This window comes from Pelecanus crispus, chromosome Z (genome assembly GCF_030463565.1).
Source record: "Pelecanus crispus isolate bPelCri1 chromosome Z, bPelCri1.pri, whole genome shotgun sequence".
NCBI lineage: Eukaryota > Metazoa > Chordata > Aves > Pelecaniformes > Pelecanidae > Pelecanus > Pelecanus crispus.
The window spans coordinates 82,726,365-82,751,102 of NC_134676.1; the positions used below are offsets into that span (position 1 = coordinate 82,726,365).

The 24,738-nt window shown below is 40.4% G+C and overlaps 1 protein-coding gene across 1 annotated transcript in view; it reads left to right on the forward strand.

The window, feature by feature from the left end:
* The window catches only part of ADGRV1 (adhesion G protein-coupled receptor V1), a 321,657-nt gene that overhangs the window by 200,443 nt on the left and 96,476 nt on the right, over positions 1-24,738 (forward strand). The window contains exons 86-87 of the mRNA XM_075727117.1: positions 1,561-1,677; positions 13,480-13,658. Coding sequence (XP_075583232.1) covers positions 1,561-1,677; positions 13,480-13,658 — 296 coding nt within the window. The remainder of the gene's footprint in view (positions 1-1,560; positions 1,678-13,479; positions 13,659-24,738) is intronic.

The following is a 24,738-nucleotide window of genomic DNA, read 5'->3' on the forward strand; positions in this document are numbered from 1 at the left end:
TCCACCCAGACGTGTGTTCTATTTTCCTTGTTATAAGTAGAAGCATTTGCTCAAGTTTTAGGAAAAGTACTGCTGGTACTGTTTGAGCTAGCTGGTGTTACAGAGTTGTTTAAAGAAACGTTTCTTGTGTTTATCCCTAATGGAAGGCAGCTATTGCACACATATTTCAATTGTGTTTAAACCACTCCAGACAATGGCATTTGTTTTAGCAGTGTCAGAATTTGGCAAATAGCACTCTATATTAAGCTGAGTGTTAACTTCTTAATAACTGAATGGTTATGTGGCCATGGTTAGATTCCAGTTCCCAGCAGAAGACTGATTAACCCCACATAAAATACTACAAGTGCATTTTTTCCTTTAGATAATGAAATTAATCTCATAATTGCTTTTATTCCCATTGTTGTCCAGTTGCTTATTCTTATTCTTCCATTTCATGGTGAGAAAACATTGTCTCTCTGTGAATATACAGACCCCACCTTTACAAGGATATTTTTATAGTAAAGAGACTGCATAAGAGTTATCCTATACCATACTTGTATATTTGTTGTATATACAATGTCCAGATGTCTGCCAAATCACTTGGTATAGTTTAACTTCCTTCCACACCCCATCTCCTGATTTTATATACATAAAATCAGTCTGCACAGTCCATGAATTGCTATTTGTCAATGGGCTGTTGGTCAAGATAGTAATATTCCTTGTAAAGGAAAGGAAAATTCATCAGTTACTGCAGGTGTTAAGTAGGTAAATTGAGCATTTCTTTATGTTAACACTTTAATTCTTTAATGAAGTCTGCTTGTAGAACTATATCGTCTGTTAAAAAATTCACAGAAGACAGAGCTAAAAGTTTCTGAGTTGTGTTTTAATTTTAAATGCTATATTGATACTGTTTAGCAGCGTTCATTCAGTCAGAGTTGGAATAGCTTTGTTCCTTAGACAATGCATTGGCTACTTACCCAGCCAATGTATAGTCCTTTGACATTTGGCATGTCTGTGGAAGAAACCTTGTATCTGCCCCATGAGTATGAAATCAGAAGATGAGATGCTTACTCCCTTTTGTCCAGTATTGCTATCTTATGTCATGGGGTATAATATTACTACATGTCTGACAGTCTAAAGACAGTAAATGCCTCTTGAGTTTGTTTGTTTATTTGATAAAATTTCTGGCCTTACTGAAATCAGAAGATAATGTCTCTTTTTATTTTATGGAGCAAAAGCTCCACCCTCAGTTACAAAACTGGTGTCTACTGTTGCATGGCAATTAGTCTGGGGAACAATATTAAACAATAAATATTAAGTCTCTGTGTAGTCTTTTCAGATGCAGATGTAATGGATATTAGATTGTCTGCAAAGAAGTTTAGAGCTAGTTTTGTGGCTGACAGTGTTAAAGGGTCACTTCTTTTGGGTGAATATTAAATACCCCGGTATCTCTCCCAAGTCTCTGGAGCGGTAACTGAATGTATATTTTACTTCCAAACTAAAGATACATTTTTTTCTCATTATTATTATTATTTTTTTTTTTTAAATTCCAATATGCATGTATTCATTTTTTCCCTGCAGATTTCATTTCTGGCCTCTGCTTACATGAGCCAACATCTCTCAGAGGAAAGCTGCTCTGCCCTTGCATCTGTTACCCATTACCTTTACCTCTGCCAGTTCAGCTGGATGCTTATTCAGGTTGGTCTCTTATTTCTCACCCCTTCCCCAAAACCTGTGTAAAAGTAACTGATATTTAGACTGTGTTTCTATTATGTCATATTATATGTAACTCTGCAATTCAATGCTGCTAGAGAGGCAAAAGATCAGATCATCTTTATTAAACCTAGCATGTCACAGCTCCAAGGGTAAATATTCGAACCCTATAGAGACTTTTTCCACTAATACCCGTTACAACTGTGCAAGAATTTCTACATCTCACTTCATCCTGTAGAAGTTACTGTCTCAAAACACTGAAGAACTATTTATCTCCTGTTTGGTCTTTTGAAACAGTCTGTTAGAGGTGAAATGTGTAAACTACACTGTATTTTTTGAGCCAGTAACATTTCAGTCATTAGACTTGTATAAAATGACAAACATACATTCATACAGTTGCATTAAAATAAGGAGTATACATTCATAAATATTGCCAGGATTTTCATAGAATTGTAGAATCACTTAGGTTGGCAAAGACCTTTAAGAGTATCGAGTCCAACTGTTAACCTAGCATTGCCAAGTCCACTGCTAAACCATGTCCCCAAGTGCCACGTCTACACATCTTTTAAGTACCTCCAAGGATGGGGACTCAACTACCTCTCTGAGCAGCTTGTTCCAGTGTTTGACAACCCCTTCCATGAAGAAATTTTTCCTAATATCCAATCTAAACCTCCCCTGGCGCAACTTGAGGCCATTTCCTCTTGTCCTATCACTTGTTCCTTGGGAGAAGAGACCGACACCCACCTCAATGCAACCTTCTTTCAGGCAGTTGTAGAGAGCGATAAGGTCTCACCTCAGCCTCCTTTTCTCCACGCTAAATAACCCCAGTTCCCTCAGCCGCTCCTCATGGGACTTGTGCTCCAGACCCTTCACCAGCTTTGTTGCTCTTTTAACACATTATAGAACAGTAAATAGTGTAAAAAACAATTGAACTAATGTGGGAGACCATGAACAATCAAATTTATTATGGAAAATTACCAGTTGTAAATTAGACAAAATAACAAGCTGTGAGGTTATTTGGAAAATACATTATCATGCCCTCATCTAGAAATGTATATTTAGCATTGTGTGAATTATGCCATTTATTTGTCTGTTATTTTAATAGGATTTGTCTGTAGCATGTTTATTATAGCATACAGCTTTATATGTGTAGCTCCATACATTGCCATACAAATCCTCCAATATGCAGTTTGTGAAACCAATCCAAGAATTGCAAATTAGGCTATATCTAAATACAGCTTTCTCTCCCAGTGACATTCATGTTGTGTCTGGCACTTTCCTGGGATTATGTCAAGTTCACTTCCATTGAGAACTCTTGCAGCCTCTCTGACAGCTCCACTGTGCTTGTTGGTCTTAGCAAGCTACAAGTAGATGGTCTGTCATGTACACTGCTGCTCCAACTGCTCGTAAAAATGGAGCAGAGAGATCTAAACTGCTCTGTCTCTGGTGATACTAATACTCTTTTTATTCTTGTTGTTTTGTCCTGAATTTATACAGTTAGCAAGATTAAATATTCTCTCCAGTGGATGTTACTTTCTACTGTCTCAATACAGAAATTTTTCTGCTGTACTTCTCCTTCACCTAGCTTGGCTTAAGACTTTCTCTTACGTTAACTAACCTAAATTATTTTGTGAGCTGTAAATTACATTCTTCTTCACAGCTGCTCATTCACTTCATTTCTAAGTAAGTCACTTCAGATCTTGAACATTTACTTTTTTGGACAAAGTAATGTTTTAAGTTGCCGTTTTACTAGGATATCTCATGTTTTGACTGCTCGGTGTTTGATAGTGTTTCATCTTCCCATCCTGCGTGTGTTACATTACATTAAGTTGCAAAAGGATTCCCGTTTTGAGTGCTTGCTCTTCCAAGGATTAATCACTTATAATGACAGGAAATTGTATGACCGTTAACAGTTGGTCATTTTTATGGCTGTAGTTGAATCATAGAATCATAGAATGCTTTGGGTTGGAAGGGACCTTTAGAGGTCACCCAGCCCAACCCCCCTGCCATGAGCAGGGACAGCTTTAACCAGATCAAGGGTGCTCAGAGCCCCATCCAACCTGACCTGCAATGTTTCTAGGGATGGGGCCTCCACTACCTCTCTGGGCAAATTGTGCCAGTTCCCAGCTGTTCTAGTTGAAATCCTTTGTTATTTTTGTTGGAGTAGACTTTGACCAGGTACTAAGAACTTGCATGTCCTATTGCATTTAGCGGAGCCTCAGGCTTGTGTTACTCATGAAGACTCTTCATGCAAATCTGAGGGGACAAAGATGCTTAAGATGGAATCGTTTATAGCCTGCTGAGTGATGAGCTGGACAAGTGCTGCCAGGAGTAAAACTTGGAGTGAAGGGGATTGCCCCTTTTTGCAGGTGCAGATCTACAGATATCAGTAGATCGTGAAGTTTGAAAGACCCAAAAGGAATGAAGTAATCTGAAATGTAGATCAACCCAGCCCTTAGCTACAATTACTCCTCTTGACTGAGAATAGGTCCTGAATTTATATTTCTCATTGTAGAGTGAAGAAGCAATGCCAGGGCACTAAAGGAGTGCTGGCACATCTCTGTGCTTAAATTCGTCCCCATGACAATATTAGCAAAGCTTGTGGATCCAAGGGAAAACCAGACTGATTTGGGAAGTCTAGATGCTACTGCTGTCTAAATGGAACATTTAAATGCCTGGGAAATGAATGTTTGTATTTCTCAGCATGGCATACATAATAGAATCGTAGACTCAGAATCATAGAATCATTTAGGTTGGAAAAGACCTTTAGGATCATCCAGTCCAACCATTAACGTAACACTACCAAGTCCACCACTAAACCAGTTAAGGGTAGACTAATAATTGATTTCATGTTTCCTGGCTTGGTGGCTGGATTATTTTTTTAATGAAAGTAAAAACTAGGAATCATTAAGGTTTGAAAGGACCTCTAAGATCATCAGTCCAACCACCAACCCAACACCACCATGCCCACTAAACCATGTCCCCAAGTGCCACGTCTACACATTTTTTGAACACTTCCAGGGATGGTGACTCCACCACCTCTCTGGGCAGCCTGGTCCAATGCTTGACTACCCCTTCTGTGAAAAAATTTTTCCTAATATCCAATATAAACCTCCCCTGGCACAACTTGAGCCCATTTCCTCTCGTCCTATCGCTAGCTACTTGGGAGAAGAGACCAACACCCACCTCACTACAACCTCCTTTCAGGTAGTTGCAGAGAGCAGTGAGATCTCCCCTCAGCCTCCTCTTCTCCACGCTAAACAGTCTGAGGTCCCTCAGCCTCTCCTTATGAGGACACTTGTGCTCCAGACCCTTCACCAGCTTCGTTGCCCTTCTCTGAACACGCTCCAGCACCTCAATGTCTTTCTTGTGCTGAGGGGCCCAAAACTGGACACAGTATTCCAGGTGCAGCCTCACCAGCGCCGAGTACAGGGGGACAATCACCTCCCTGCTCCTGCTGGCCACACTATTCCTGATACAAGCCAGGATGCTGTTGGCTTTCTTGGCCACCTGGGCACACTGATGGCTCACGTTCAGCTGGCTGTTGACCAACAGCCCCAGGTCCTATTCTGCCAGGCAGCTTTCCAGCCACTCTTCCCCAAGCCTGTAGCGTCGCATGGGGTTGTTGTGACTGAAGTGCAGGACCTGGCACTTGGCCTTGTTGAACCTCATACGGTTGGCCTTGTCCCATTGGTCCAGCCTGTCCAGGTCCCTCTGCACGGCCATCCTACCCTCGAGCAGTTCGACACTCCCACCCAGTTTGGTGTCATCTGTAAACTTACTGAGGGTGCACTCAATCCCCTCATCCAGATCATTGATAAAGATATTAAATAAGACTGGCCCCAAAACTGAGCCCTGGGGAACACTGCTTGTGACTGCTGCCAACTGCATTTAACTCCATTCACCACAACTCTCCAGGCTTGGCCATCCAGCCAGTTCTTTACCCAGCAAAGAATACACCTGCCTGGGCCATGACCCACCAGCTTCCTTAGGAGAATGCTGTGGGAGACGGTGTCAAAGGCTTTGCTGAAGTCCAGGTAGATGACATCCGCAGCCTTTCTCTCATCCACCAGGTGCGTCACCAGGTTATAAAAGGAGATCAGGTTGGTCAAGCAGGACCTGCCTTCCATGAACCTATGCTGGCTGGGCCTGATCCCCTGGTTGATCTGCACATGCCTGTTGAGCGTACTCGAACTGCTCCATAATCTTCCCCGGCACTGAGGTCAGGCCTGTAGTTCCCCAGATTCTCTTTCTGGCCCTTCTTGTGGCTGAGCATTCCATTGGCAAGCCTCCAGTCATCAGGGACCTCCCCTGTTAACCAGGACTGCTGATAGATGATGGAGAGTGGCTTGGTGAGCTCCTCTGCCAGCTCCTTCAGTACTGTCAGGTGGATCCCATCTGGCCCCAGAGCCTTGGGAGTGTCCAGGTGGCATAACAGGTCATTAACAGCTAGAATGCTTTGGGTTGGAAGGGACCTTTAGAGGTCATGTAACCCAACCCCCCTGCAGTGAGCAGGGACAGCTTTAACCACATCAGGTTGCTCAGAGCCCCATCCAACCTGACCCTGAGTGTTTCTAGGGGAATGGGGCCTCCACTACCTCTCTGGGCAACCTATTCCAGTGCTTCACCACCCTCATTATAAAAAGTTTCCTCCTTATATCCAGTCTAAATCTATTCTTCTTTAGTTTGAAACCATTACCCCTTGTCCTGTCAGGCCTTGCTAAGAAGATTGTCCCCATCATTCCTATAGGCCCCCTTGAAGTACTGAAAGGGCACAATAAGGTCTCCCCACAGCCTTCTCTTCTTCAGGATGAACAACCCCAACTCTCTCAGCCTGTCCTTGTAGGAGAGGTGCTCCAGCCCTCAGATAATTTTTGTACATGACTTGATTTGGAAGGCAGAACTAATAATGTATTTAAACTTAAATGGGACTTAAATACTTCTGTCTAGGAAACAGCAAAAATATGCGAACAGATTCTGTGTCACTCATGCAATCACTCTGCCCTCTGTGAGCCTGTATAGTGTAGTGCATATACTTGATCATGAACTCATTTTATACAAATGTGCTAGTGTCAGTCTTGGTCACTGCCTACAGAATGGGGTGAATGTGATAATCAAGTGCAAGCAGCACGCAGGTATGTCCAGGTATGTGGAACTGAAACATGCAGGAAATCCAGACAATTTTAAGTGATCAAAAGGTTGTGGAGCAACATTTCCAGGCAACAAAAGTCTATAGGAAAACACAGATTTAACAGTACAGTTGGACCTATACAGACTCAATTCTGTAGTGGAGATCAAAGATCTTCACTTTCTAGACTCCTTACCTTTTTGTCCTAGTGTTTCCATCTTCTGCATATTGCTAGGTATAGTAATTATATGTAGCATTTTATCATATGTTAATAGCGGTTACAACAACAACATCTGTAGCTTTATATTCTAATTCTTTTCTCATTTTTAGCTTCTTGTATATGTAGGGGCTTACATTTGATATCAGTATTTGTACTACACACATAGCTACTACACACATATTGACTGAAATGCAGGAATGGAAAGGACCTCAGAGATCACCTGGTCCATTTTCAGAGTCAGAACAAAGGCCACATCAAATCATCCTTGCTTGTCTGATTGTGTCTGTCCCTTTTTATTGCATTGTCTTGTTTCTTGGCTTTTATAAGGAGATTTTTGTAAGTTGCAGAATTTTTTAAGGATGAGGCTCTCTTGACTGCAGAAGGAAAGGAGTAAGCAAGGTGCAAGTGACTCTTTGTACCCACTGAGTAAACTTAGCCTGAACTATTTGCCTTATACTAATGTCTGAAATTCAGAAGTCTTCATCCTGACAAATGTCCCTTCATACAAATGTACGTTGCTACAGCATAAGCCTGTATTATCAAATGAGGTCTGTGCTTTTATCTTAAGAGCACACACTAAGGATCATTTTCTGTATTCAGTTGTTCTTCCTATGACAAATCTGTAGTATGACAACCATTTATCATGAAAAATATTTTTCTTCTTTTAGCATTTTCTAACTTGTTACCAAAAAAAAAGTTAGGAAAAAAGGTTAAAAGCTATCTTTTGAGGAAAAAAATTAAAACTATGTAGTTCTCAATTGCCTATTCTAATGTAGAACAAAATTATGGGAAAAGGTGGACTCTGTACTATTTTGAGCCATTGCTACAGTGGAGTAAATCAACAGCAAAAGTGGCAGTACAATAAGCAAACCAGAGTGAATGTCATGAGCTTGCTGTCACCCATACCTGAATCATCCTCCTTTGTGGATTTAGTGGTACCTTAAATTTTCTATAAAATTATTGCAAACTTAGAAGACAAGTATTTGTATTACAATAAGTTTAATGCTCATTTTTAAGAATGATTTATGGACTGCTTAACAGCTTTGAAAAAGGAATTATATGAAAGCATGCAACAATTCTGAAAATGAAAGCTGTGGCCATTCCTAAAAAGAAGGAAGAAGGGAAATAGAAGTTTTCCCACTGAGTTGGGAAAGACTTCTTTTAAAGTATTTTGCAGCAAATATTTACCAGGTATCCAGAGATTATCACTAAAGATAAATGAATGAATAAATAAAGAAATAAACAAAAGCTCCCCAGTTTTGGGAAGGTAATTTCAATTAATTGCCTCATTGTAAAAGAAAAAAGCTTCACTGAAGTTCCCATTGTCTCATTAAAGTGTTATTTGAATTCATAATTGTTTTATATTCTGCATCAGAACAATCACAACTTGTACATTTGTTCTTCCACCTGAGCAGCTGGGAAATGGACTGTATGTTTTATTCTTCTGTAGAACTGTCATTGTTGCAGCATGGCAACAGGAAAGGATTTACTTTGGCCTCTTCAGGACCCTGTTTGGGAAAGTCCCTTGGGAGGCAGTCCTGAAAGGCAAAGGGGTCCAGGAAGGCTGGGTGTTCTTCAAGAAGGAAGTCTTAAGGGTGCAGGAGCGGGCTGTCCCCGCGTGCCGTAAGACCAACCGGTGGGGAAAACGAACGGCCTGGCTGAATAGGGCGCTTTTGTGGGGCCTCAGGGAAAAGGAGAGTCTACCGCCTTTGGAAGAAGGGGTGGGCAACTCAGGAGGAGTACAGGGATCTTGTTAGGTCCTGCAGGGAGGAAATTAGAAAGGCAAAAGCCCAGCTAGAAGTCAGTCTGGCCACTGTTGTAAAAGATAATAAAAAATGCTTTTATAAGTACATCAGCAATAAAAGGAGAGCCAAGGAAGATCTCCATCCTTTGCTGGATGTGGGGGGGAACATTGTCACTGAGGACAAGGAAAAGGCTGAGGTACTTAACACCTTCTTTGCCTGTGTTTAACAGCTAGACCAGTCATGCCCAGGGAACTCAGGCCCCTGAGCTAGAGGATAGGGACGGGGACCAGAATGGAGCCCTCATAGTCCAGGAGGAAGCAGTTAATGACCTGCTATGCCACCTGGACACTCACAAGTCTATGGGGCCAGATGGGATCCACCCAAGAGTACTGAGGGAGCTGTCCGAGGAGCTCACCAAGCCACTTTCCATCATCTATCAGCAGTCCTGGTTAACAGGGGAGGTGCCTGATGACTGGAGGTTTGCCAATGTGACGCCCATCTACAAGAAGGGCCGGAAGGAGGACCCGGGGAACTACAGGCCTGTCAGCCTGACCTCAGTGCTGGGGAAGATTATGGAGAGGTTCATCTTGAGTGAACTCAACACGCAAGTGGAGGTCAACCAGGGGATCAGGCCCAGCCAGCATGGGTTCATGGAAGGCAGGTCCTGCTTGGCCAGCCTGATCTCCTTTTATGACCTGGTGACCCGCCTGGTAGATGATGGAAAGGCTGTGGATGTCATTTACCTGGACTTTAGCAAAGCTTTTGAAACTGTCTCCCACAATATTCTCCTTGGGAAGCTGGCAGCTCATGGCTTGGACGGGCGTAGTCTTCACTGGGTAAAAAACTGGTTGGGTGGCCAAACCCAGAGAGTAGTGGTGAATGGAGTTAAGTCCAGTTGGCAGCCGGTCATGAGCGGTGTTCCCCAGGGCTCTGTTTTGGGGCCAGCCTTGTTTAATATCTTTATCAATGATCTGGATGAGGGGATCGAGTGCACCCTCAGTAAGTTTACAGATGACACCAAACCGGGTGGGAGTGTCGATCTGCTGGAGGGTAGGATGGCCCTGCAGAGGGACCTGGACAGGCTGGATCGATGGGCCAAGGCCAACTGTATGAGGTTTAACAAGGCCAAGTGCCGGGTCCTGAACTTCGCTCACAACAACCCCATGCAACGCTACAGGCTTGGGGGAGAGTGGCTGGAAAGCTGCCTGGCAGAATAGGACCTGGGGCTGTTGGTCAACAGCCAGCTGAACGTGAGCCAGCAGTGTGCCCAAGTGGTGGCCAAGAAGGCCAACAGCATCCTGGCTTGTATCAGGAATAGTGTTGCCAGCAGGAGCAGGGAGGTGATTGTCCCCCTGTACTCGGCACTGGTGAGGCCGCACCTGGAATACTGTGTCCAGTTTTGGGCCCCTCAGCACAAGAAAGACATTGAGGTGCTGGAGCGTGTTCAGAGAAGGGCAACGAAGCTGGTGAAGGGTCTGGAGCACAGGCCTTATGAGGAGCGGCTGAGGGACTTGGGGTTGTTTAGCGTGGAGAAGAGGAGGCTGAGGGGAGACCTTATCACTCTCTACAACTACTTGAAAGGAGGTTGTAGTGAGGTGGGTGTTGGTCTCTTCTCCCAAGTAGTTAGTGATAGGACAAGAGGAAATGGGCTCAAGTTGTGCCAGGGGAGGTTTAGGTTGGAAATTAGGAAACATTTCTTTATGGAAGGCGTGGTCAAGCATTGGAACAGGCTGCTCAGAGAGGTGGTGGAGTCCCATCCCTGGAAGTGTTCAAAAACCAGGTAGATGTGGCACTTTGGGACATGGTTTAGTCTAGTCTACCCTTGATTGGTTTAGTGTGGACTTGGTAGTGTAGGTTAATGGTTGGACTGGATGATCTTAAAGGTCTTTTCCAACCTAAATGATTCTATGATTCTATGATTCTATGATTTGCTAAAATTAGCTCCACTGTTTGTATTTCATTGATTAAGTTTTGGAACATCAAAAGGGGTTGAAGACAAGAACTTATAATTATCAAGATAGAAATGTCACTGTGCAGGAAATGGTGAACTATCCAAACCCTTTACATCTTTTCAGTAGCGCTGGTGTTAAAGTGTTCTTCTCTGATAAATGAGGTGAGATAGGTAAATATGGCTAAACAAACACAGAGCAAGGACATGAGGTATGATTTCTTAGAAAGCAATCTCAGTTGGGTGACTGAGAACAATGTTCACCAGATTGTCAGAATTAGTAGAACAAACAATCCCCAAGCATGATGGCATAAATCAGTTCAAGGATTTTGCTGTCTGGAAATGCTTGCAATGAAGCACAGTCTAGCCAGAAATACAAGGGCATGTAATTTGAAGAATGTTTATTGTCATAAGGTGAGAAACAGAATCTTGAAGGTGAGAAACTCTTACAGGTTTTCAATCCCATGTAAAAGTTAAGAAAGAAAAAGACATTATAAAATAACAACCAAATATTTCCACAAACTGTGGATTTTTTTTCCAAATACCATTTTCATCTGTTTAATGTTTTCTTCTGGTGAATGTCCAACAATGGAATTAATAGTTTTTCTGTGTTCTTTCAACCTACACAGGACAATTAGAATTATATGGTAGTATTTTCCTGTGTTATTTTAAGGAAAACAACTTTTCCTTTGTTCATGTAGCACCAATCACTAAATGAAAATAAAAAAGGCCATAATAATTACTATATAATTAACTTAAGTACATACACTGGACATATTTATAAAATGTCATTCTCTAAGGGAGTATTTAAAATACTTACTAAACTAATAATTTTTTTGAAAACAAATTGTTAGCATATGCAATGTGCTTTATGATAAATCATAGAAAGTATTGTATATTCATGCTATATAAATCACAGAAAGAAACCTGTAATGATAATTAACTGATGAGACTTACATAAAGGATCCACAAACCACCAATTAAGTACTTGACTGTGAAAATTCAGTCTGCCTGAACAAACTGGTAGACGAACCCTTGGCTGAGGGGAATCTGCAAAATTTCACAAACACAAATAATCACTTTGCAATTGTCTTGTCACTGTATATCAATTTTACCTACCCTAACAATAGACAGCTGCAAATTAAGGATATAAATCAACATTATTGCATGAAATCCCTGTGCAGACAGTGGAGAGAGATGAGTAGGATTGAGTAAGGATCAATGAGTTCCTGAAGATGTCTGTCCTCTCTCCATTGACTGTCAAGACAGGCTAGAGGCACAAACTTGAACTGGATGCCCTCTAGACAGAAAAAGACAAAATTAATCCTTTATTCACCCAGTATAAAAGGCCAGAAATAATTATACAACATGTAGAGCTATAGCTGTTTTATGTTTGAAGTGGAGGAAGTGAAGAAATACTTTGTAAAACATACTTTTATTATGGACAGTTTAGGTGTTTATTAGAAAGTAGTAACATGTGTGTAGATGTGCATAAAAAATGCTCAGCCTATAGGAAAGTGTTTCTACTATTAGCCTCTTAAAGAAAATGCAAAGATCCAAGCAAATATCTAAGCATTTTTTTTTTACTTGAAGTGTTTCCTTACTCATACTACCAGTTCTTTCAAGAGATTTCAACTATTCCACCTCTTCATTTTGATTCATATATGGTTTTAAATTCTTAGTTATGCCATTTGATGATGAGTTGATCATAAGACAACAAAAATTGTTGTAGAGGTGCATGTGAATTTACATTCACTATTTGCATTTTTTTTTCTCAAACTCATACACAAATATTACACAGAATCACAGAACCACTGAAGTTACACAGGCATCTTGAGACTGTCTAGTCCGACACCCTGGCTTAAGCAGGGTCAGCTAAGGCAGGTTGCCCAGGACCATGTTCACTTAGGTTTCGATTATCTCTAACGACAGACTCCACAACCTCTCTGGACAGTTTAGCCCAGTGTTTGACCACCCCCACAGTAAAAAAGCTTTTTCTTGTGTGCAGATGGAATTTCATGTATATTAATTTGTGCCCATTGCCTCTTGTCCTGCCATTGGGCACCACTGAGGAGAGTCTGGCTCCCTCTTTGTCACTCCCTCCCGTCAGATATTTATACACATGGATAAGATCCCCCTGAGCCTTCTCTTCTTCAGGCTTAACAGTCCCAGCTCTCTCAACCTCTCCCCATACAAGATATTCTCCAGTCTATTAATCATCTTCAGCGCCCTTTGCTGGACTTGCTTCATGTCTTTGTTGTACTGGTGAGGCCAGAACTGGACCACAGTCAGAACTGTTGAAGGCGGTTACTGCATTTCCTACAAGAAGATACACAGAGTCAAACAACAGCATAAAAATATTCAATACAGACCAGATTTAGCGGTATTATATATCAGTCTTTTCTGTGAGGGTATGGAAATCCAAGAAGAAAGATACTTTTGCAACACAAAGCTATTTTTGCATTGCAAAAATAGTGTTTTCTACTAAATAGGATGTCCTTTCCTCTCTGATAGTCTAATTCCAAATCTGACAGTTACATAAATAAGCATACTTCTTTTCTAATCAGTCTCTTTTGATTACTTAAGAGAAGAAAATGAAAACAAAATATTTATGTTGAAACATGTTTTTATGTATACATATGCTGGGACAGAAATATGCTATATTGTGACTTTCAGAGTGATTTGGGTTTTGGGATAGCTAATCATCCACCAAGTCTACTGATTAATATTCTGCATTATTCTTCAGGCTGTTAATTTCTGGTACGTCCTGGTGATGAACGATGAACACACAGAGCGGCGCTATCTGCTTTACTTCCTTTTGAGTTGGGGGCTTCCAGCTTTTGTTGTGATCCTGCTTTTAATTATCCTGAGAGGAATCTATCATCACAGCACAGCACAGATTTATGGCCTTGTCTACAGTGATCTGTAAGTTTTCCTTTAAAAAAGCATGAGTTAGCTATTGTACACTCTCTATGGTTTTATATTTAATTTGCTTGCACATGGAACAGAGATATGCATATAGCTAAATGCAGTAAGGAGCAGGGGAATTCCTCATTTGATGGAGATGAAGCAAGTATGTCACCCATATGCAATGCAGCACTTTCCGTGCAATTGGGCTTTGCTCCAGTTTCTCCACAGTTCCATCCTGTCCTGAGCATTGGCAGAGCCAGCTTGAGCATGTCTGCTTTGTGGGTGAATTATTTATTCTTACAATTCCAGGGTAGAGGACAGAAATGGCTACTGCTGCAGAAGTGAGCAGAAGAGTATGTTTTTCTTCCATTTCATTTCTGTATTTAAAAAAATACACCACCAAACCAAGCCTTAAACACCCGCCTCTTAGATTTTTAAATATATATTCTCTGCTAAACAAAGTTACTACATTAGCATGTCAAATATATTTCTTGAAGTGTTTCTCTTGGAATATTGAATATGTTGTATTCCAAACTACTCCCAATTTGAGCATTGCTGTAATGCCAATAATTAACACAGCCCTTTCAAAGCTATGTATAACCTCAGAAAACTATCCTAATTAAAACAATGTATCTTCATAGAAATTGAGACATTTAAGTGGAAAGATACATAGGTAAATATTTTTGTTCTCCTTCCCTACCTCTTTTACTCTGGCCCCTTTTCTGGCAAAGCTAATCTATGATAATAGCTATTCTAGGATATGAGGGGTGTGTGTGTATATATATGCATATTTAATTTATGTCATAATTACATGCTTCATGCGCAGGACAGAGTAAACACACAACTTTTTAAAAAAATAATAGAAGAATATACAAATTCTTTTTATGAAAACTTCTTATGAGGGTGCTTGCAGAGTAAACCCCAAACAGGAGAATATCCATCTGTCTTTAATAAAAGAGGAAAATACAGTGTGTATCATTCCATTATAACTGAGCAAGGTTCAGTACAGTGTTTTTTTGTCATACAAAGGGAATTACTGTGAGAAGTAGATCATGGAATTCAATGTCTGTGTGTTTAAGTATATGCATATGCATATATATGTGCACTTGTAAATATTACAAGTATATGTATATACATATATACGTGTGTATGTGTACAGTGCATGATAAGCAGGGGTACCTGATTTAGATCTAAATGAGCTACACTGGGTATTACAAGCTGTCTAGCCATGTTAGCCAAGATTTAGTCCCACATTAATAGACACCAGCTCTCAACTCAGAAAAGTATCTGAGGTCCACAACAGCAGATCATTTCTGATATTCACACTACATCAAGAGGTGCTGCATAGCTCTATACCATCCCATAAATGTAGATATTTCTTTGCAGAACAGGGAGAACAAGAGTATTGCATTTTTCTTCATGGTAAAATGCTTCTCTGTGCATAGTAAACACACGAGAATTGTGTGGCATAATCAAGTCTTCTGATTGCAATCAGACAGTGGGCGATGGTATCATTATGCAGTGAACCACAGTTTCACAGTTCTTTTCTTTTGATGTCCATGTCTTATACTTTCAAAAACATGGAAAAATCCCTAAGTTTGGATAAAATTATTAAGTAGAGGAAAATTACTCAGTCCAACTCATTTGCCCAAATTAAATAGAAAACTTTTCCAGCATTTTATTAAAGTGGGCAAATACCAGAAATCATCCCAAGCTTAGTGAGTGTGCAGCTTATTCCAGCTCAGTCAATGTGAACACTGTAAAGAGATATCTGCAAGGATTTTCATAAATAGCATCAATGCTAACTCCTAATTTGAAGAGCACTTTAAAAGTTGCTCGTAATTATACGAAGATGAATTTCAATGACAGAATGCAGGAAAGAGGACAGATTGAACTACATCACTTGGCTTGTTTTCTCCAAACCAGGATGTAGTAGTGGAAAAAGTAACAAGGAGATTTCCAAAGTCAAGATCATTACACACTAACTTGAGAATCAGCCTCAGAAATAGTTTGAGAACAATGGTGTGCTGCTAAGGAGCTCATTTCATGTGAAAGCTGGAGGACTGGTTAAAGTAATAAAAGCAGTGAAGCCTGTTGTCTTAGCTCCCTCCTAAGTGATCACTCCTTTGGGCAACTCATTTTTGCATTACTGTGGTGTCTGACCAACAGTTTTGTTCCTAACCGGAATACCATGGGCACAATTAATAGCCAACAGGATGCCTGTGCTGAAAGATCTTCATTTTATGTTTGTAGTGAACAAAAAATTATTTGAGCTCTGTTGGATTTTGTGTTTCAAAAGTATTATGACAGGGTCTTCCTTCAGATATGACAAATTCTACCCACAAATGCATATATTTTGTACAATAACTCCCCTAACATGTCACAGTATAAAACTAACAGGCTGCTATGGTGATAAGAGTAGTACACATATTGATGATTATTTTCATAATTAGTGGAGTTTATGTATGGCATAAACAGTGTAGTCCCTGGCATTATGTGAATTTTTTTATGATACTGGTAAATTTGTCTGTATCAATACCAAGTAGCATAATTTCTTTTTCAGATTGTAGTTCAATGATGTGTGAAAGAGCTATCTTCCAAGAAAGGACTCTTTTACTCCTCCCTTTGCTAATTTCCCCATTGGTCAGCTGAAGAGGTGAAAGGCTATTTGAATAGGACTGGAAAAGTTGGCAATGAAAGGCATATCAGCATAACTTGAATGAAAGAAGTAATGAGACGGCTATTTGCCTAGGGTGGGTTTGAATGGTGGAAGAGCGGTCTGTCTGGATATCTGTAAAGAAAAATGTGAAGGTTCAGTGAATATCTGACACAATACCTTTACTAAGGAAAGAAATAAGATTTCATATGCATTAGTTCTCATGTCTCTGCGGGCATTCTCTGTGTGCAGCTGACTTGTAGAAGGGGCTTGGATAGGCACTTGCCATCTATCATGCTTTTTACATTTTGTGTTACGGTAAAAGTCTTACATGAAGTTTTGTCAATGTTTGTAAATGAAATCTATAATGTGTCTCTAAATTTCAAGTATATCATCTGCCCTGGTCAGTAGTAACCATGCTCTAAATTGTATATCCTTGCTTAAAAATTATCATGTTGGCTGAGGCATTAGTGGGTTTTAGTGATGAGGCAGGTGTCAGCTCCTTTCAGCTGGCTAATAACTGAAATTTGAATTAAGCTCTGATCTAGATGGTTTAAAATAACTCTAAAAAAGTATATTATCCTTCTATATTTCTGAATTTTTATGTTGTGCAGACAATTTTCCAACCTTCTGCAATCTCTAAAATATCTTTGTCTAAAATGTCTTCTAAGGACGTAAATTCTACCGTTTAGGTACATGCTATTTTTAAAAAAAATATTTCCTTATGTAATTTCTTACTATATTGAATGTCACCATGACTTTGTGTTGTGACATAAGTAGAGACCTCAGGATAACCTTTCTCTTCCATTTGTTTTGTTTTTTTTTTTTTTAATCTGCCATCTGATTGTCTCTTTCAGGATTATAAACCAAACCCATAATGTGTGTTTCTTTACAGGAATTGTTAATGCCCTTGCACACTTTAACACCCTTCTTCTCCTTTTGAGAAGAATTTTTCTGGTTGAATAAGAAAAACTTATGAACAGACGAGTTCATAACAAGACAAGAGGTCAGCTTAAAATCAAATTCCAAAGCTCACTGTGGCTCCTAAACTTCAGACAGTTCAACATTTCCTGTTGTCCCGGTATATATAGCTAGCCAGTCATGGCCTCATTTGTGAAAATCTTTTAGCTAAAGTTCTCAGAGTGAGTTTAATCTTAGCAATATGTTTAAACTGAGTAGTGTATTTCTAATAGGTCTCTTAAATTACAAAGACACAATTCACATGGTATGGTGGAAAACATATAGAGGCAAATTGAAACTGTAGGTAGTGGCAAAGAGAGATGTAAAGTGCAATGGAAAGGTAAAGAGAGGAATGTGAAGAATTATATAAAATCTAGCTCCCACCACTTTCATCCTGCTCTCATTGGTGGTTACTTCGAAGAAAAAAGTCAGCAATGTATGTCTACTATGTATCTTTAGAGGGATTGCATCACAGGGGATTTACAGATGCGAGACAGTTCTAGAAACCAATGCAAGTATAGATACAAAACCTCAAACTGGTGAACAACTTGAGACTAACAACAATTCAGTCATCTTATACAGAGGACGCTGGGTTTGGGTTCATGACACCTTGTAACTCTCTTACACTTACAAAACAAAGCAGCAAGCAAAAGAACTTCTAAAATGGGAATCCCTGAAAATAAAGTAGCTTTCTAATTTCTCATATAACCCTGTGTCGTGGTTTAGCCACAGCCAGCAACTAAGCACTATGCCTGCTACTAGGAAGAAAATTAAGTCTATCCCAGCCAAAACCAGGACACCCTGAAAATTTAATTGTCCACACTTCTATACAAGTAAAAAATTCAATAACCTTTGAAGTCAGTGGAACCACACCCATTTGCAGGGTTTTGCCTTAACTCATCTGTTTCTGAGATCAGAGGCCAGAATTATTTAATTACAAGTATCAGGTTTTGTTCACAAACGTGAGTTTAAAGGTTAATTATGCAACATTCACTGGACTTGTACCCAGGAGATCATCCAGAGCTATAATAGATATATATAAAAAAAGTACTACTCTAAAGTTGGCCAGAATCACAGCTCAGAGGAGCTTGAACTTCTAACACACTTGGGTGGTTTGAAAACTCTTACCTACAACAGCATTAAAATATGCTTTTTATAAGCTTGAGAAGTACTCTTAGCTTTAAGCTTTGGGTCTCACTAAACTTGTTCTTGAAACTGAACTCCCCTAAGAAGGCCAAAGGGCTGGTTTTATTAGAGTACAAACTAAAACAAGTAACCTTTGAAAAGGAGAAAAATGGAAGTGATTAGGCATGACTGAATACAAATTTAAAAGTTTATAAACAAATAGCTCCCTGCCCACTGTGTCCTTGCAAAAGCTGGTCAAGCTGGTTTTCAAGCATGGCTTTTGTCAAGCTTTAGCCTCCCTTTTTTAACTGAAGCAAACTGTATAGTTTCCTCTAGTTCCCAGAATGTGGTTTTTGGTCATTTCTGAGGCATGGCTGTCTGCTCCTTGCACTTTGAAGAACTCTTTTCCCTTTGCCAATCCTTCCAGTTTTTAGAAGTGTCTCTTTTCCAGCAGGATCATTTATTTGCCCAAGGGAAGAATGATTTCCCCTTTCAGGAGGTCCCAACCGATTCATTCATTTTCCTCTTTAAAATCCCCTGTGGCAAACAAACTGAGCACAGAAGAACCACATGTACCATTACAATACTTTAAAATTATAGAAGTATCCATGTATTTGGTTTCAGTGATAGTGATATGATAACATCTCACAGCAGAAAAAGGCTGAGCTAAATGTTCTCACAAATGTATCTTCTTTGTATCATATCATCTGCCACGATGATATATCTGTGAGAAATAATGAAAAAAGATTGTCCAGCAAAATTCCTTTCTAGAAAAAAACAAACACTTCTATCTCCTCTACAGTCTAGCCCAAGGCAGAGGTTTTTCCAGCAAAGTCACTGGACCTGTGACTGTGCAGCCACATCCAGGGGACAGGAGAACACAACGCTGCAGAAAGATGGAAATTGTGAGCTTTTTTCTGTGACTGAGAGTTACAATTCTTCCTGTTACTCACATTGCAGTTTCTCTGAATCAAGCTCTTAACACATGGGCATGGCACAGGGCACAAATTAGTGTCTAGGAGCCATGGCCAACTTTATTTGGAAAAGAAACTTCACAGAAAATGTGTTCCAGTACCAGGTGCCTAGCACCTGATCAAGGACACTTTGTGTATCCTCACATGAGAGGGAGTCAGACCTGAGTTTCAGACAAAACAAGCAGTGCAGTTGCCGTCTGAATGCTTGGTTTCCTTGTGCGAGTCATGTCCTGCTGGGTTGTAACCCAAACTAGTGATAAAATAGCAGCATGGAGATAACTCATGCTCTGAGATATTAAGTCTTAATTGTTGGTTTGTTTAACACATGTATGCTGAGAGCTGTACGATACACAAAAACAGAGCTAGTGTTTACTTCCGAAGATATCCTTATGTGGTGAAGCACAAATGCTAGCAGGGTAGCAGGGTTCATATCACTTGTGAGTGTAGTGAAGGAGTGGAAGTCTTGAAAGAAGCACAAATCTGTAAATTATTGTGCCCTGCTTGTGTATTTTGTGTTACACAAAGTGCATAGAAGTTGGGCGTGATGAGAAGTGTTTACTTTAAAGTGTTGCCAGGATGGAAGTTGGAATGGTAAGGCCCACCAAAGATTTCTTAAATAAAGAAGTTTTAAATCATAGGGATAGATGGGAGGATTTGGATAGTCTATGGTCAGGGCTCAACCTGGACAAAAACATAAGACATAATAATTTGTGATGTGTTGTCTAAGTACTTCTCCAAGGTTCATTTGTTTTGATGTTGTTGTAAGGATAAAATCTTCCTGAAACATCTTTCCAGATACTACTTTTTGTTAAGATTTAGTTCAAGGGCTACAGCCCCTGAGCCCCTGCAACTTCTAATTATTTACCGGCTGCATCTACAAGGAGGACCCTATAAACATAATTATTTGTTACACATTGAGTCATGCTTTCTCTCTAACCAAACACCTGCCAGGCTGCTGCACTGACACTTAACCCAGTCAGACAAAATACTGGACGCTGCTTTGGGTCTCACCAAGTTGGATCACTGTATCACTGCTGGCACATGTTCTGGGCACAGATCCCTGGCTTGATAGCTGTTCCCTAAAATGGAGCCCTGCTTTCTTAAACCCAAGGGCTTGTGCCACTACCAGTAACAGGAATTTTTTAGCTTGAGTGAGCTAATTTCTGTCCCAAGTATTTGGATGGAGTCTCTTATGTCCCCCTTCCCCTGTTACTTCAAAAACGCTGAATTTAGTCTTGAATCTTAAAACAACATGCTTGAAACACCAGACTTTTATAGGCGGGAATAGGTAAGAAAATAGCTAAGAATAGCCAGAATAAGCATTCAAGGATTTTAATTGAACTGTCAAATGTGCTAAGAGGAAGAGGTTTGTATGATGAATGGATTTGGAATTTGCATCCCGTAATGCCTGAGCATTTCTTCATATTAATGAAGATGACACCAGACTGGGTGGGAGTGTCGATCTGCTGGAGGGTAGGATGGCCCTGCAGAGGGACCTGGACAGGCTGGACCAATGGGCCGAGGCCAACTGTATGAGGTTTAACAAGGCCAAGTGCCGGGTCCTGAACTTCAGTCACAACAACCCCATGCAACGATACAGGTTTGGGGAAGAGTGGCTGGAAAGCTGCCTGGCAGAAAAGGACCTGGGCGTGTTGGTCGACAGCCGGCTGAACATGAGCCATCAGTGTGCCCAGGTGGCCAAGAAGGCCAACAGCATCCTGGCTTGTATCAGGAACAGTGTGGCCAGCAGGAGCAGGGAGGTGATTGTCCCCCTGTACTCGGCGCTGGTGAGGCCGCACCTGGAACACTGTGTCCAGTTTTGGGCCCATCAGTACAAGAAAGTCATTGAGGTGCTGGAACATGTTCAGAGAAGGGCAACGAAGCTGGTGAAGGGTCTGGAGCACAAGTGTCCTCATAAGGAGAGGCTGAGGGACCTCAGACTGTTTAGCCTGGAGAAGAGGAGGCTGAGGGGAGATCTTACTGCTTTCTGCAACTACCTGAAAGGAGGGTGTAGTGAGGTGGGTGTTGGTCTCTTCTCCCAAGTAGCTAGCGATAGGACAAGAGGAAATGGGTCCAAGCTGTGCCAGGGGAGGTTTATATTGGATATTAGGAAAAATTTTTTCACAGAAGGGGTAGTCAAGCATTGGACCAGGCTGCCCAGAGAGGTGGTGGAGTCACCATCCCTGGAAGTGTTCAAAAAATGTGTAGACGTGGCACTTGGGGACATGGTTTAGTGGGCATGGTGGTGTTGGGTTGGTGGTTGGACTGATGATCTTAGAGGTCCTTTCCAATCTTAATGATTCCTAGTTTTTACTTTCATTATAAATGATCCAGCCACCAAGCCAGGAAACATGAAATTGCTACTCTACTCTGAAGTGGTTTAGTGGTGTACTTGGTGGTGTTGGGTTGATGGTTGGACTGGATGACCTTAAAGGTCTTTTCCAACCTAAACAATTCTATGAGTCTATGACTATGATTCTGTGTGGCCTTGCAAGTGTCTCCCTGCGTGGTCCTCTCCCTCCAGCTTGGGCTTCCTGTTATCCCAGTTTTTCCACCTTATTTCTCCTGAGTTCACTGGCAAATAACCTAGGATTTCAAAGCTTTTGCAAAATGCTGTGGCTAGAGCTCAGTGCAGAATGATGCTTGGACATCTGGATGTGAGGCCGAATGCTGCACAAACCACTGAGCTGAAGCAGTGAGGGGAAAAAAGCCTGCATTTGTCACTCGTTGATTTCTCACCATTCACTGTTTGGCCCTTCTCAGCAGGGTAAATTAGCCCATGCTGAGCTCTGTGCTACTGTAGGAAAAATGTTTTTGATGAACCAGAGCTACTTGGGTTATGTCTACACTGCACCACAATATAGACATTCCCATATATATATATATATAGGTATATATACACACACTGGGCTAATTATTGTACTTCCCTGACCTATAGCAACAGTTAAGAGAGTACTAAGTTTGGCCTTTTTGTATTCTGTACTTGTGTTTTATTTTCTAAACTCCATTATTTCCAGTGAAACTGCCTAAAGTGCTACCCACTGCTAAGGATTATTTAAAAATATCTCACTGCTAAATGAGATGGCTTTAATTACCTTTTATTTATCCCTCATTACCAACATACGTTTTCAGTGGAGGAAAATAGTTGGGGGTGGGGGCAGGGGGTTGAGTGCTTTTTGTATCTTGGCAAATATTTACTGTTAATGTTAAGCAAATATTAGGACATCAGAAGCAGACATAATCACTGTGTTGTGCTTTAATATAAGCACAACATTAATATAAAGAAAGATAAATTCTGGCTGATTTGAGTGATGGAATTTTGAAAAGTGACTAGAGAAAAATATTTGTTATTAAAGTAAAATTCCCAACCACTGTTAAGTTCTGACAAATCAAGGTAGTTTTAAAGGGTTGCAAGGCTAGGTTGTTATAGGTGAAAGTTGCACCCACGAATGACCTTGGGGCCTGATCCTTCAAACAGCTTCAGATGAGGGGATTTTTGTGTCCAAGAAAAACTCCAGAGACTTCTCTGAAGCCTGCATAGTACTATGGCAAGAGTAACAGAGAACAGCTGCGGAATGAAGGCTTGCATCCCTGCCATGGAGAGCTTTTAAATGCTTCATATTTCCTTTCAGGTTGTGTAAGAAATTAGCAAGATAGTCCCTCCTACTTTATGGTCTTTAATTAGCAGAATACCGCCTACTGCTACTAAAAAAATATCATTCTTGGTTTATCTGTTTTCCAACAGTTTAGAAAAGCCTTCATCTGATATGCTAGAATGTAGCAGGAAATGCTAAAATAAGCAATAGTGAGATCAGTACTAGCAGCTGGCTCTGACTACTTCATTGACACTGACGTGCTGTTTATAATAAGTATATACATCGAGCCTCTTGTACTTGATCATCTGAAAAAGAGTAGAAAAAAATTCACTATTTTTTTTTATCTTCATGACAGGTCTGTTCTGCAGTAAGTCGATCCTGTGCTCACATTTTAGTTGCGTGAAGTACATGGGCATTGACAGTACTTAATGCAGTGAGCTGTGCTTTAGAAGGCGAACTCTTGTTTACGCTATGTAACAGCACCAGTAATTAAAGCGTATCTCACTGAACTGTGCTAAGGTATAGCTGAGAAAAAGGAATGCAGCTTTAGCAGATTGATTTGTATTAGTAGTATGAAATTTAATTGTCGGTATGGCTCATACAGAACCACTATGTCTCATAGAGAGGCTGCAATAGAAGCCGTTGTAGTGCATGCTTATCCTGGGCATTTATTATGTTAGAACAAAACATGCAGATTAAAAAAAGTGCACATACTAAATACTGTTCTGAAATGGGAAAAAAATTTTGCATAACATTTTGTTATTCTGTATGCCAAAGGGCAGGACTGTGAAGATGAACCTTATTTATGTTTGACAGTTTGCACATGGAAACATCTTTTTCAGCGAGATTTATATTAAAATCCTTGGCTTAAAGAATGAATAGAAAAAATAGGGTAATTAGGAGTGTCTGCCCTAAAAACTAGTACAAGGGAAACATTTTCTTGCATGTGAGAAACTGTAACAAATATTAAATAGTAAAAAACAAAAAAACCCTGTAATAATTAATCACTGTTTCAAAGCCATTGCTAATGGCTGATACACATGAGGAAGAAGCCTTAGATGTAAACAGGAGCAACATAATTAACTGAAATCAGACACTAACTCATTATATAATTTGAAATTGGCAACGTTAGCAAGAACCCTGTTCTAAGAGATTTCAAGCAGGTTTCTACCAGCTTGTTTTCTTGGTCAAATGCTGAAGGCTACAACTCTTCTGGGACTTCTGGGACGATCTGCCTGGGGACGCCAGAGCTTCCAGTGCCTTGGAAGCCTAAACTGTATTAATGCAGTGCTTCTGCTAGGTCCTTGCTGCTGCTTCTTTGATAATTGGTGCTTCCTTAGTATTTACTTTCACAGGAGGGGAAAAAAAAGCAAAAAAAAGCAGGTATAAAATTGTTCAGAGAAATTTCCGGAGGATGGTATAATGAGAAGACTGAAAAAACAGTGGGCCATGTTCTTAAACAACAGCAGATGACATTTTGGATTCTCATTATAGAAAAGCATTGCTTAGGCATTTTATTTTTCGCCTTTTCCCAGCTCTTTAGCTCTACAGTACCAGCAGCAGTAGAGAAAAATAAGGGAATTGTTTTTTGCTTTATTATGCAATAGGTCTGCTTTATTGACAAGACTGTTGTTACACACACTGACTCATACTGAATCTTCTGAAGATCCTGTTCTTTGCTGTTTCAAAACAGCATCTTGGCACTTCTTCATTCTTTGTTTGTGGTGGACTGGATTTTCCCCACTGTTTTCTATTGTTGGTAGTTACTCTGTGAATACCTCCAT